Source organism: Vicugna pacos, chromosome 1 (genome assembly GCF_048564905.1).
Source record: "Vicugna pacos chromosome 1, VicPac4, whole genome shotgun sequence".
NCBI classification, from domain to species: Eukaryota; Metazoa; Chordata; class Mammalia; order Artiodactyla; family Camelidae; genus Vicugna; species Vicugna pacos.
Window position 1 is genome coordinate 83326926 of NC_132987.1, and position 14710 is coordinate 83341635.

The 14710-nt window shown below is 33.3% G+C and overlaps 1 protein-coding gene across 3 annotated transcripts in view; it reads right to left on the reverse strand.

Annotated features, from left to right (window-relative positions):
* The window catches only part of TBC1D23 (TBC1 domain family member 23), a 51159-nt gene that overhangs the window by 30551 nt on the left and 5898 nt on the right, over positions 1–14710 (reverse strand). For 2 of the 3 annotated variants that reach the window (XM_006208048.4, XM_006208047.4), the window contains exons 2-4: positions 3005–3116; positions 1540–1645; positions 245–449 (exon numbers count right to left, since the gene is read on the reverse strand). In XM_006208048.4, the coding sequence (XP_006208110.2) occupies positions 245–449; positions 1540–1645; positions 3005–3116 (423 nt within the window). Of the gene's footprint in view, positions 1–244; positions 450–1539; positions 1646–3004; positions 3131–14710 lie in introns of all 3 variants that reach the window. The other variant, XM_072966280.1, reaches the window with a different exon arrangement.

The following is a 14710-nucleotide window of genomic DNA, read 5'->3' on the forward strand; positions in this document are numbered from 1 at the left end:
AAATACCACCAAAAAAGTATAGTTATGCTGCATATATAACCTTTAGAAAGATAAATTCTTAATTAAAGAATCCTTAACAAAATGTTTATAAACATAAAATAGTTAATAACAATTATGATTCAAACAACTGTAAACATTATTTGAATATTTTACTTTACCACCACAGTAAATTTAACAACTTTAGTTCAATGCAGACTAGACCTTCATTCATTTGTAAAACTATAATAACTAAATCATATTTTACCTGGGAATGTACTTATTCATGATAGCATAAAAGCAGTTGTATAAATCGCTGCGTGGAAGTTGAAGATGCATCAACGGTTTGAGTAGATGTATCCAGCTAAGGGACGTGCTATATTTAACGTTACGTGATTTACAATAAAAGGTAATTACAGATTCAATATCCAAAAGTAATTCTGCTGCCTTCTCTTCTGGCACTGAAAGCTGGCCTAGAAAATAAGTGTCAAAATAAAGTCACCAGGCATCTGTTAGAGGCTCAGTTTTTGGATATAACACTTATTTACAAACATACAATTCTATCTTACTGCATTTAGAAAATGTCAAGGGCAAAATAAAACTACATAAAAAGCACATTTTTCCTTATACTTGCTCGTATTTACTAGCTAGTCAGTATTCACTAACTTAATATACTTGACCTATATATATGTTAAACATAAGAATGGACAATCTGAAGCAGACAGTAGGAAAGGTAAGTGTAACCCACCTTCCTGAAAAGCAAAAAAGTATTTTCCAAACAACAGATTATCATCTACCTCATGATGGGCAGCTGCAACTAGAGCTTTGTCAAGGGGAGGGAAAGTGATTCACTCTCCACCACCAAATTCCCTTCCTTTGTCCACATCAGCAATGTTTCTGAGGTCAGTTCCCAAAAGCCTACTTAATCAATAATTCAACTAAAATATAACATAGAGAAAAACAAAAAGACACCAATGGACTACAGATTAAAAAAGAGAAATACAAATCAAATTAATTTAACCTTCAAAAAGACCTCATGAGGTGACTGGAAACCTATTCACCCAAGGTTTACAAGTTTTTCTATAACAGATCTTGACCTATGACTTTCATTTGAGGACTGTATACAATCATACAGATCTTCAATTATACAAAAAACTATTTAAAAACTGCCACAAAAGAAATATGTTTATTTCTTCAAGTACTTCTACTTGAAGAAATAAACATATAATGCAAAAGTTCTATATATTGTTCATGTATAACTGAAAAATTCTGCTTTACACTGGAATTTGACACAACATTGTAAAATGATTATAAATCAATAAAAAATGTTAAAAAAAACATATAATGCAAAAGTAACATTAAAAATCAGACTCTCTTTCTTAAAATATTAGACATTATTTCATAAGAATTTCAAAAGAGTAGTTCCAAAACTATTTATTAGCCCTTTACAAATTCAACATATCCCAAATTATAACAAGATAACTCTACCAAAGAGTGACTCCTCCACCCAAAAATTATTATTTGCAAAATTTTTCACTGTTTGAAAACAATTATTTAACCTACCAATTAACTCCAGACAATCTTTGTGAATAGTATTCTGTTCTGGCAGGTCTAAAATACCATCCCATGATGCCAAACTATCTCCTTTTCCTGCAACATTTAGAGCAATCTGGAAGAAAGATTTAAAAAAAAAAACTAGCTTCATATGTTATTTTTCATTCTTGGAAAATATGCTATAATAATGGAGGCCTAATATAATAATGTGGTATTATTAGGAATAATAATGCATACTTCAAAAATTACAAAGTAATATATTAGATTAAATTTTACTACTTCATGTTAATCAGGTGAATCAAATGAATTACACAAAATATTTACATAGTTACATATGTAAATTTATCTCAAGTAAACATCATCAATGTAATAGACTGAATGTTTGCACCCTCCCCCAATTCATATGTTGAAAACTAAGGCCCTAATTTGGAAGTGGGGCCTTTGGGAAGTGATTAGGTCATGAGGGTGGGGCCCTAATAAGTGGGATCACCCCTCTTAGAGACTCCCAGAGAGCTCCCCCATCCCTTCAGCCACGTGAAGACACTTTAAGTAATCACTATTCTTTTAAATTTAATGGTGTTACAACTATTTTAAAAGTCTTCATAACTTTCAGACTTTCATACTGAAATATTTCAGTGTGCTACCAAGGATCTGCTTTAAAATAATCCAGTGGGTGGGACTGTGAGGAAAGAATGAGGATACTACTCAAACAAGACTGGCCAACTGTTGACAATAGTTAAAGCTAAGTAAGTGATGGGTACACGAGGGTTCACTATACAAGTGTCTCTACTTTTGTAGGTGTTTTTAAAAATTTCTGTAATAAAACATTCAGAATGCTATGTACAGGTATAATTCCATTTGTTACATATATATGTGCAGAGGGGGAAAAAGTAAAAAGATGCGTTTTACCTATAGGTGGTAGGTAACAGATGATTTTTACCTTACTCTTTGCTTACACATGTTTTAACAAGGTAACTATTTCTTTTTTTAATCATAACAAAATCTTAATTTAAAATTAAAAAATGATAACACACACATACTGGAGAGCAGCTGAAGAGGAAAATAAAGCAAAGGAAATCTCCTGTAATACTCCTGTAAATCTCCTGTAACACCCAGATGCCTACTTCTTCTTCCCATCCTTTTTTAACATAGCTGAGATCATTCTAATCTACAATTTTATATCCTATTTTACTCATTGGTTGCATTTTCCCATTTCATTAAACAATCATCATAAACATCATTTCTAATGGCTACAAAAGAAAAAACATTACCTCTCAAAACCTAAATTATTAAATATACCAATTCAATAAACCACTATGGAAACACATTTTACTAAGTTGCTCTGTTTGATAAATTTTTTAAATGTGGCATGCTCATAAGATTATAATCTTTTGTAACTAAGACAACTGAAAATAAAAATTCTAAAATATTATTCTTAAGTGATTACATTTTATTTGTTTTAGTTTCCAGTTACCTTCCAAACTTTAGCCCTCAGATCAGCAGGCAGCGGTCTCCCTTGAATTATATTTCTCAAAGTTTCAAGATCACAACCTCCTGCTTCCAGAGCTTCTTCAAGATCTTTTTCCCTGAAAAACAAGTCCTGTTTATTAAGATAAATTTTATTTCTTATTTCTTTTTCCTCAGTATTCATCTATAAGTACAGCCTGTTAAAGGTTATGTCTAAGGAAAGAAGTTTCTCAGCAGCTAAAATGTAACGTCAAGCCATTTTGTTTTCTTGAAAGGCAATCTCAGGTTTTATATAGTTAATTTACTCTTATTTTACACTTAGTTTCAGCAAGCTTAGTTTTCTGTTTTCTAAGATTAAAGAAATTTAAAAAGAGGAGACAGGGCAAACAGGCTGACAACACTGAGAAGTCAAAGTAACAGAAATGGTCATAGCAGTAGTAATGACTAACACTTTCTACAGCACAAACTCTGTGCCAGCCACTGTTCCAAATATTTCACATGTGTTTTTTTACACTCTCGCAATAACCCCACGAAATAGGTTACATCACTGGCCCCAGCTTACAGATGCAAAAACTGAGGGAAAGGGTGGTTGTGTAGCTTACAGTCACACATTTATTAAGTGGGAGCCAGGATTCAAATTTTACCAGTCTGGTTCCAGAATTTATACTCTTAGCATTATGCTAGAGAGTGGCATGAAGAGGAAAGTATAAAATTGGGCCAAGAATGCAAAGTATGGGAATACTTAGTACATAATTATAGTGATATTATGCCTAGAGCAGTGCCTGGCTTACAGTAAAAATTCAATATATGTTAGAGGAACAAAACAACTCTAATGGCATCACTGTATTTGTTATATACTAAAGCAAAATAACACCACATCACTGAGTAAATTATCAAGTAAATCATTAAGCAGTTATGTTTAGTCTGCTATGTTTAAGGGGAAAAAAGTAAGTATGAAATAAATTTTATTTTCATTTATATACGGTTTAAATAATAAATTAAAAAAAACTTTCACAAAAGTATGAATTGTTTTGGGGCCAAGAAACAACCACTTAAATTCCCTCAGAATTCTCAAAAGCTGAGGTTCCAGTCACCGTTTACAATTTTAGTACACAATATATAAGAAATTAAGTTTTTACAAGTAAAAATCCCTAACTTAGGCAGATTCTTTAAAGCAGGCTAAATGGCAGAACTTCCCACTAGGATCAAAAAATAAGGATTTTGTCACATTTTTGAGTTTTTTGAGAAAAGTAAATTGCTTCAATTACACATTCTCTCAATAAGAGTATCTCCCCTATTGATAGAATTCCAAGAATATTAGTTTAAATGTATAAATTTACTACAGTGTTGCCCCCTTAAGGGAAAGGAATTAAATGAAAGTGTAATCACTTGGGATCATATTCAACAGAAAAGCACTGATCAAATTTGAAATATTTCTCTTTTTTTGAAATTTTTTTAAATTGAGTTATAGTCAGTTTAGAATGTTGTGTCAATTTCTGGTGTACAGCACAATTCTTCAGTCATACGTGAATATACATATATTTATGAAATATTTCTTAACAAGAATACTACAAATTCGTATGTTCAATTGATCTAATCTAAATAGTAACCACACACAAAAAAACATTTTGTTCTTTTCCTATATGGTCACCGAAGTGCTGGATCAGAAAGTGAAAAAAAGAGACTTTAAGTCTACGGCTGAGAAATAGTTAATTAAGGCTCGTAGTTGATAAAGACTAAAGTTTATCTGTTCTATTTAGCCAAAATGTACAAGACAGCCTGATGGAATCTGAAGGATTGTTTGTAACCATTAAGCAAAGAAAATTTAATGGAATCTCTGATGAATAAATACCATACTTTTAAATGATAAAATGAACTGAAAACATCATTTAATGAGATAAAATTCTTTTACCAAATAAATGAAGAACTAGAATTTTTCCATTTTTCAGTGCAAAATCCTTGGTTTCTTTTTGAAGTAACTTTGCCAAATCCCTTACTATTCCAGACAACAAAGTTAGTACTTTGGGGCAAAATGTCCAATCCTCAATGTACTTTTAAAATCTTAATAATGTACAAACACATCTCTGTTGATACAGCTGCTACTGGACTCTTTGATGCTTCCCCCAGGGAACCGCAAGTGTGGTCTCCAGGAGCCATGAACAAGAAACCAGAAAATGCTCCACCTCAAGTTGTAAAAGGCACTTCCCACAATCTAAATAATTAAAAGTAATGTTATCATCTGAACACGATGTTCAAAGGTTCAGTTATCAGATCTTCAACATTACAAATGTGCTTGTAAAAGAAGTAAAAGAGCTGAAAATAGTGAAGTTAAATATTTCATAAAAGGGTCAATTTCCTATCAAGGGAAGAACTCTACGGCATTTATCTCTCAAATAGAATTTTCCTTCCCCTAAACCAAGTTTCTTTTTACTTTTGAACAAGCAATACCTAACATTCAAAAGCAAAACACATGTCTGGTAGAGTATGACTGGGTGGGTTGATTTTTTAAATCTTCTTTGATTATGGTGGCTTCTTACTATCCTCACAAGCTAAAGGTTGATAAAAATGTACTGGATATTCAAACAGGTCTTAAAATAGAAAAGTATTCTAGGAATTATGAAAAGTAAGTAACTGTCTTCTTTGCTCAGAAGATTCAAGGCAAAGCAAATCCAAAGTTTGGGGGTTGTAAAGAAGCAGAAATGCATCTCTTCCTGACTCTGTGACCTTGAAACTATAACATATGTTTGTGCAATAACCCTACAGGTTACTGTTGATGATCTAGCAATGACATATTTTCAAAACTTACATAAAACTTAGCAGAATTTCCCCATGGCTGATATTCTGTGGCAAAAATCACCTAATCTAGTAAGCACTGTAACCCAAGTTGCTTTAGAATTACAGCAAGGCAAACAATATGACTAAATTTACATGAAATTAGTGTAATGTTTATATTTAAACTAGTAACTGAATTAGACTTCTTTTCCTCAACCAAATGGTGAGTAACTTCTAGTACATGGAAGCATTTGCACAATGCAAGTTAAGGGGGTGAAGGGACATGAATTTTCAAACGCTACCAAATTAAACATTCATTTCTAAATGTTTCTAGGATTAATAAATTCAATTTGAAATTTTGTAACTATTTTTCAAATAAGCCATACATTGAATCATATTTAAAATTACATTTTTTAAAAGCAACTAGATTATAGCATACGTTGCATTCCTAAAACTTAAAAAGTTACAGAAAATCTGCCACTAGGGAAAAGAAACCCTATATACTTTTTTTTTACAAATTGTTTTACTCCTAGTCATGTTCTAAACACTTCTCTTCCCTGTAATTCCAAAATGTCTGAAAAGTTTAATTGTACACACTCCTAACAGGAGATGAAAGCAAGACAATCCATTTCCTAAAATTTTTTTTTTACATATATCTTTCTGCACTTAAAACCCATTTCCAATATCAGCCATTCTCCACTCCCCCGCACCCAGCTCCTAGCACCTCACAACCACTGATTTACTTTGTCTCTATACATTTACCTATTCTGGACATTTTATATATGGAATCATATATATGTGATCTTTGTGTCTGGTATCTTTCCCTTAGCATAATGTTTTCAATGTTGTAGCATGTATCAGTACATGCTTTTTATTGTCAAATAATATTCTATTGTATGTATATACTATAATTTATCCATTCATCAGTTAATGGCCATTTGATTTGTTTCAATTCTTTGGCTATTAAGACTATCTCTTAATTTTGAACATAAGCATCAATAGTCCAATTGGTTAAGTGTATGATGCATATATACTTGTTTATTATTCATTCTTCCCAAGGACATCTGGAAGAATTTAAAAATCAAGTCTATTAAAACTTCACACCCATTAGGATGGCTATTATTTTAGAAAACAAAAACAAAAAAACAGAAAATAAATGTTGGTGAGGATGTGGAGAAACTGAAACCCTGTACACTGTCGGTGGAAATGTAAAATGATGTAGTCACTAAAGAAAACAGTATGGTGAGTCCACAAAATAATTTAAAAATAGTATCAACATATGTTTCAGCAATTCTACTTCTAGATATAATGCCCAAGAAAAGTGAAAGCGAGAAAAGCAGATATTTGTACATTAATGTTTATAACATTATTCACAAAAGCCAAAGGTGGAAACAACCTAAATATCCTTTGATGGATATACAAAATAGGGGAGATACACACACACACATACACATATATACACACAATGGAATATTATTCAGCCTTAGAAAAGGAAATTCTGACACATGCTTCAACATGGATGAATCTTGAGGACATAATGCTAAATGAAATAAACCAGTCACAAAAAGATAGGGTACAATTTCACATATATGAGGTACTTAGAATAGACAAATTCATAGAGATAGAAAGTAGGATGGTGGTTGCTAAGGACTGGAGGCAAGGGGGTAAAGAAGAGTTTCTTAATGGGTTATAGAGTTTCAGTTTTACAAGATGAGAAGAGTTCTGGAGACTGGCTGCACATCAATGAGAATACAGTTAACATTGCTGAACTATATATGTAAATGGTTAAGATGGTAAGTTTTATGTGCACATTCTACCATAATTTTTTAAATTCAGCTGTATTCAATGTATCACAAAAGCCCATGAATCCAAGCTTTACAGTCAGATCTGAGATCCAATATTGGCCCAACTCAACAGCTATGTGATCTTAAGCAAGTAACGTATGTAGAAACACAGTGACTACCTTATAGGGTCAGTTAACGCTTAAACAAATTTCTGAACACAAAGCACTCAGTGCAATACTTTGAACATAATAATTCTTCAATAAACAGAAGCCATGAATGCTATTATTGTTATTATTACTGAACAATAGCTGACTTTTTAAAAATAACTTTTTCTTAATGTAACAAAATCATTTTAGAGAATTTGGCCAATGTAAAAAAATATTTTAAAACCAACCACAATTCTAGTACTATGAGATAATCACTGTTAACATTCTGTGAATAACTTTTCAGTTCTTCATATATGTATGTGTGTGTACAGAGACATATATACATATAAAAATTGGTATATCGAGTATATAATTTTATACCCTGCAGGATTCACTTATTTGTGTTTTTCAAAAATATCATACATATTTCTCTGATTCATTCAATACTCTTAAAAATAAGATTTTTAATGGCTGGAGAAATTTATCTGGCTGCTCCTCTACTGCTTGCTATTTACACACTTCCTAAAATTTCCTTGCATTAATCTTTTCCTACTTATCCTTAGCACAAATTCCCTCAAGAATTATTCAATAATCAATATTCCTTAATGTTAAAAGTTAAGTAACGTAGGCATCAAATATTATTTAGAATTACGGCAGTAACCATTAGAACAAAAAACAAAATCATAAAAGATGCTTACTTAAATAAGTGAAATAGAAGGAAACTTTTAACTTCTCACATAGCATCAGTCAGTACAACCTGAGTATACTTAGAATATGTATTATATTTGTATGTATCCTACTTGAATAATTTAGATAACATTTAATGGATTTTTTAATACATATACCTTTCACCAAGCAATAAAAGAATGAGTAAAATGATTTAGTTACAAGTATGTCAAAGCAGTGCTTATTTTAACTATGAAAAACTACGAGCAATGTAAATGTCCTAAAATGAGGAATTGATTTAAATCAGTATACGGAATACTAAGCAACAGTTTAAAATACTGAAAAACAGTTAATAACATGGAAAATGTTTGTTATTAAGGACTTGTATTAATTTTTTAAGAAAAAGAGTTTTAAAACTAACATGTAAGCATACATGTTTGAAAGAGAAAATATACTATTCTCATTCCAACCTCATTCTTTCCCACACACATAGGGAAGGATATTTTAAAATCTTACTTCTAGTGGTGTACTTACAGGAGCATTTTGTCTTTTTTTTTTTTAAGAGGTGGCATTATTAACTGTATTCTCTAAAATAAACAAATATTTGCAAGGAGAAAAAAAGATAATAATTCTCAGTATGTATGTCTTTGCTTAAAGTATTAAGTAGCTATTACTTAAGAAAGAACATTTCACATAATCAATAAGAATACAATGTGGCATAGTGGCACATATGTATTTATTTTTGTTCTCCCATACCGACTACTGAAAATGCAAACAAGATAAACAAGTGCAACCCATACTGACAACTGTTTTCTTTTCTAAAAGTTTACATATATGATAAACTTGGAAGGAAGTTACAAAATGTAAAAATATTTGGTTCTATTGTTGAGCATGGAAGAAAATTAATTTTGGAGAAAGAGTATGCTCCCCATGGTTCCTGTGTATGGAGTTAAAAGTAGAGTGTGGAAGGATGGCACAGATTCATTAGAAGAACTTTCATGTGGCTTCACTTTATGTCCTCAGTATTAATTCCATGGCCTGAGACTTTAAGCACCTTCTCAACACCCTGAACTCCATTCCTTTGTTTTCCTGCCACATTCAGAAAGCTGCAAAATCCTAACATCAGGTTAATCTAACGAGTTCTGCCTTCTTTGTTCCTACGCTCTGCTCAATGAGGACTTCATTAGAAAACAAATTAACACAACTTTATGACGCTATCATAGATTCACCACCTTCTATTTCTTCTAGGCATCAATGCTACCCAGAAATGTTCTATTCACGACTCTCTTCAGACTCCCCACCCAGTCACCTTCCTTCAAGTGACATTTACTTCTAACTCTAAGGAGAAACTACAGGCCAGCAGGTTTCTCTTCCCTTTGATCTCAGCCACTCTCCAAAAACAAACATAAGCTGCATATCATCCCAGGCATCATTTCCTTCTTTCCTACATGCACAGATGTCTAGATATCCTTTCTCTAACCTGAGACTAACTTCACCTGGGTATTACCTGCCCCCCCCCAACTCCTCTGGAACCACATGTCACCAATTACCCCCTCTCTGCTACCTTCCACTTCTCTTTCTCCTCTGGCTCTTTCCTCTGAGTCTATATGCTTATGTACTGCTATTAGAAACAACATCAACAATGACAACCGCAAAAGCTCCTCCAAACTTTCCTTCCACGTAGTTAACTGCATCTTTGATTGTTCCTCTCACGGCAAAGCTTTTTGAAGGTATTCTTGACAATATATGTCACCATTTCTCCCTCATTTTCCACTCAACTCCTCCTCTTATCCCCTGCCCATCACTTGTCCATCCTCTTTGATACCCACAACTCCAGAGGAACAATTCTTCCTATGCTCCTTCCTAATAACCTTTCTAATAACAAATTCTTTACTTTAATTTAACCTTTCCACAGCACCTGATGACTCTCCTGTCTCCAAAAAAGGATAAGCAAGTAGCTAATAAGTACATGAAAAGACACTCAATATCATTAGCCATTAGGGAAATTCAAATCAAAACCACAATGAAAAAAAGACCCCACAATGAGATACCATTTCACATTCACAAGGATGGCTAATACCAAAAAGACATAATACAAACTGGAACCTTCATACATTACTGGTAGGAATGTAAAGTGGCACAGCCTTTTATGAAACTGGTTTAACAGATCCTCAAAACATTAAAAATAAAGTTACAGTATGATTTGCAGCAACATGGATGGACCTAGAGATTGTCATTCTAAGTGAAGTAAGCCACAAAGAGAAAGAAAATACCATATGATATCACTCATATGTGGTATCTAAAAAAGAAAAGGTGGGGGCACACACTACGAACTCATCTACAAAACAGAAACAGACTCACAGACTTAGTAAACAATCTTATGGTTACCGGGGAAAGGGAGTGGGAGGGGATAAATTTGGGAGTTTGAGATTTACAAATGTTAGCCACTATATATAAAAACAGATTTTTTTGAAGTTTCTTTTGTATAGCACAGGGAACTATGTTCGATATCTTCTAATAACCTTTAATGGAAAAAATATGAAAATGAATATATGTATGTACATGCATGACTGAGATGCTGTGCTGTACACCAGAGATAGACACATTATAATTGACTGTACTTCGATAAAAAAAAAAAGTTTCAGTATAATCTAGCGATTCTACTCCTAGGTATACACTGAAGAGAATACAAAACATACACCAGACAAAAACTTGTATATAAACCACAACGAGATACAATACAACAAACTTATTGGGATATCTAGTGTCAAAAAAAGGGGGAAGTGAGGGTAAGAATACGGAGAAATTAGAATCCCTGTGCATTGCTGGTGGAATGCAAAATGGTGCAGCCACTGTGGAAAAGTTTGGCAGCTCTTTAAAAAGTTAAACACAGAATTACCATATAATCTAGCAATTCCACTTCAGGTATATACCTCAAAGAACCGAAAGCAAGGACTCAGATATTTATACATCCATGTTCATAGCACACTATTCAGAATAACCAAAAAGTGGAAACAACCTAAATATTCTTTGATGTATGAATGGATAAGCAAAATGTGGTATGTATGTATGTGTGTGTGTATCTATATATAGATATATATAAAATGTGTACATATATATATGATGGAATGTTAATCAGCCTTGAAAAGGAAGGAAATTCTGACACATGCTACAATGTGGATGAACTCTCAAGACAAATGCTAAGTGAGAAAAAAACAGTCACAAAAGAGGAAATAGTGTAAGATTCCACTCATATGAGGCACCTAAAATAGGCAAATTCACAGAGACACAAAGTAGAATAGAGGTTAACAGGGCCTGGAGGTAAAGAGGAATGGAGAACTATTGTTTATTAGATACAGAGTTTCTGTTTGTGATGATGAAAAATTCTAGAGATAGACAGTGGTGATGGCTGCACAACACTGTGAATGTACTTAATGTCACTGAATTGTACACATTAAACAAATTTTATGTTATGTATATTTTACTACATTAAAAAAGGACATAATAAAAAGCTTGTAAGTAAATATTTATAACAGTACTGTATTATTCATAAAAGCCAAAAAGTAGAAACAATCAAAATGTCCATCACCTGATGAATAGATAAATAAAATGTGTATTCATACACTGGAATACTAAGAAATAAAAAGGAATGAAGTGTTCATAACATGTAACACACGCATGAACCTGGAAAAGTATCCTCAGTGAAAGAAACCAGACACAAAGGTCACATATCGTGTGATTCCATTCACATGAAATGTCCAAAATAGGCACGTTTATAGAAACAGAACATAGATCATTAGGGCCTGGGGTGAAAGGGGAACAAGAGGAACTGCTAATTGGTATGAGGTTTCTTTGGGGTTAATGAAAATATTCTGAACTTTAGATCATGGTGATCATTGCTTAACTATGGGAATACACTAAAATCACTGGGCTGTACAGTTCAAATGTATGTATTTTATGATACATGAATTATGTCAATAAAATGTTACAAAAATGTTTACTGTTCATTGGCGAACATTTAGAGATGCTTCAATTTAGAGTTTTTAGAGGAAGCTATTGCATCCAACCTTCATTTACCATTTCAAGAAAAAGAGAGCATCACTATGAAGGGTCTGAGCCACATCTTAAGATTGTTAAGGAGGTAAGAGCTTGCCTTGCCTCTATAACTCCTCAAATTAATAGCATTACATGTTAACAGCCACTGTGGGAAAAGAACAGACTTGTAAACAATTGCTATGGCAGCTCAAGAGCAAAAGCACCAAGGAATTAAAAATATAAAGGCTTAGAGACAACATGTTTCAGAGAAAATAGTATAAAATTTAAAACCAGAAAACGTGACATCAGACTCCACACATTTAACAGCTGTGTGACCTAGCATACAAACTCAGTTTCTCCACCTATAAAATGGGGAGAGTACCAGATATCACCTAATCAAAAGAGGTGGAGAGTATTCATACAGCGTATGAATTATCTTCTCTTCCAACAGAATATCCCTCGCACTCTTCTTCCCATTCCATCCTAATGCCTATACCTTGCCTGTATTTATCCTTTCCAACTTTCTCTTTCAGGATGGTCTCCATACAAGACTCCACCAACATTAAAGATTCATTGTTTCCCAAAAAAGAAGTGTGTTAGCCAGTGAGTTGCTGGTCACATGAACCACTGTTGGGTACATGTGACACAAATCCTGAGGCACAAATGAGACAATCGTAAAATGTGGAAAAAACTAAAATCACAAGACAAGAGAAAACATGAGTGTAGGAAAACTTAGTCACTCTTCATTTAGACAAGAATAAATCTTTAAAGACAAAATAAGCACTCAATAAATTTTTTTAATAGCATACATATGAAATAATGAAATTTAGCCCTAGAAGTAAGCCATTAGCAATCATTCCCAGCAACTTATTAGATGGCCTGTATGATTTCCCACAGCCTATTCAACTTCAGAATAGCACTTTGTCACCTAAGCATATTGAGATAAATTGCTAAAACACTTAAGACAGAATGTTTCCTGGATTAGAAACAAATTGTTTTAATTTATAAAGCTTCTCAGTCTATCAAGTAAGCTAAGTCAACTTCATTAGTTTTCAAAATTCTCAAAATCTAATTCTTTCCTGTAATTATAAAAAAATCAAAGATTACAGTAGTTCAGAAAGATCACTTAGGACCTAGAAAATGCATAATCTCTTAAATGTAAATGTAGAGTACAGAGAAACTACAGAGAAAACCCAATTACCAATTTAAAAAAATAATAATTTTGTGTCTTAAAGTGGTCAGTGTCTAAGATACATTATTATTTGATTAAAATAAAAATAAAAAAGCCACATTACTGGGAAGATCAATAAAATCCCAACACTTGCTATGCAGACACCTTAAATACGGTATTTCTACTGACAGGATACTGCTCAAATCTCTGTGAGCAGTAGTACAGCTGTCCCTCGGTATCCTTGGAGGACTGGGTCTAGGACCCTGTGTAGATACCCAAATCCGAGGATGCTCAGATCTCTTAAATAAAATGGTGTACTGCATAGTCAGCCCTCCATTTTCTTGGATTCCAAACCTGTGGGTTCCACACCCACAGATATGTAACCCAAGGATACAGAAGGCCTTCTATATTAAACAGAGACAGGAGATCAAATGGACTCAGAAATCTTCACTGAAAGAATTTCTATCATTCAGAAATATAAAAAACAATATAGCCTGTGATTATTATTCACCTTTCCTCAAATATTTCCACATTTGCTTATTCAGAAGGTCCGATATGTGACTCCCTTTCAAAAAGTCATCTCTCTCCTACTCTTTTCAGTACAGCTCCTGCAAACAGTAGTCTCCACTCATTGCTTACTCTCTCCTCATTCACTCAAACCCTCCATCACTCTAACAAAACTGCGCCAAGGAGTCATTAGTCATCTTTCTCAGTCCTCATCCTCTTCACATACTCTGCAAAGTTAGACTCTCTCGTTAGAATTCTCCCTTTCAGTGTCAGTACTTCTCCCATAACTCTAATTCATGCTCTGAATTCTTTCCTCTTTAATAACAGTATTCTTTTTTTTAACCTTCAATAAATATGTATTGAGCACCTACTATATGCTAGCCGCTGTGCGAGGCACTGGAGACCTGGCAGTAAACATAAAGCCATAGTGTACATTCTAGCTGGCTATTCCAAGGTTTTAGCCCAAGTCCTATTATCTAAGAACCACTGAACAGAAGTGGGAGTGGCTCTTTTTGGGGTGTAGTTCATTCCAGTTTGTTTAGAATGTAAACCACTATAAGTACAGATTGAACCGTGACAGGCCAGCTTGCCCATGGATACTTTATGCCCAGGCACAAGCTTCTTACCAATTA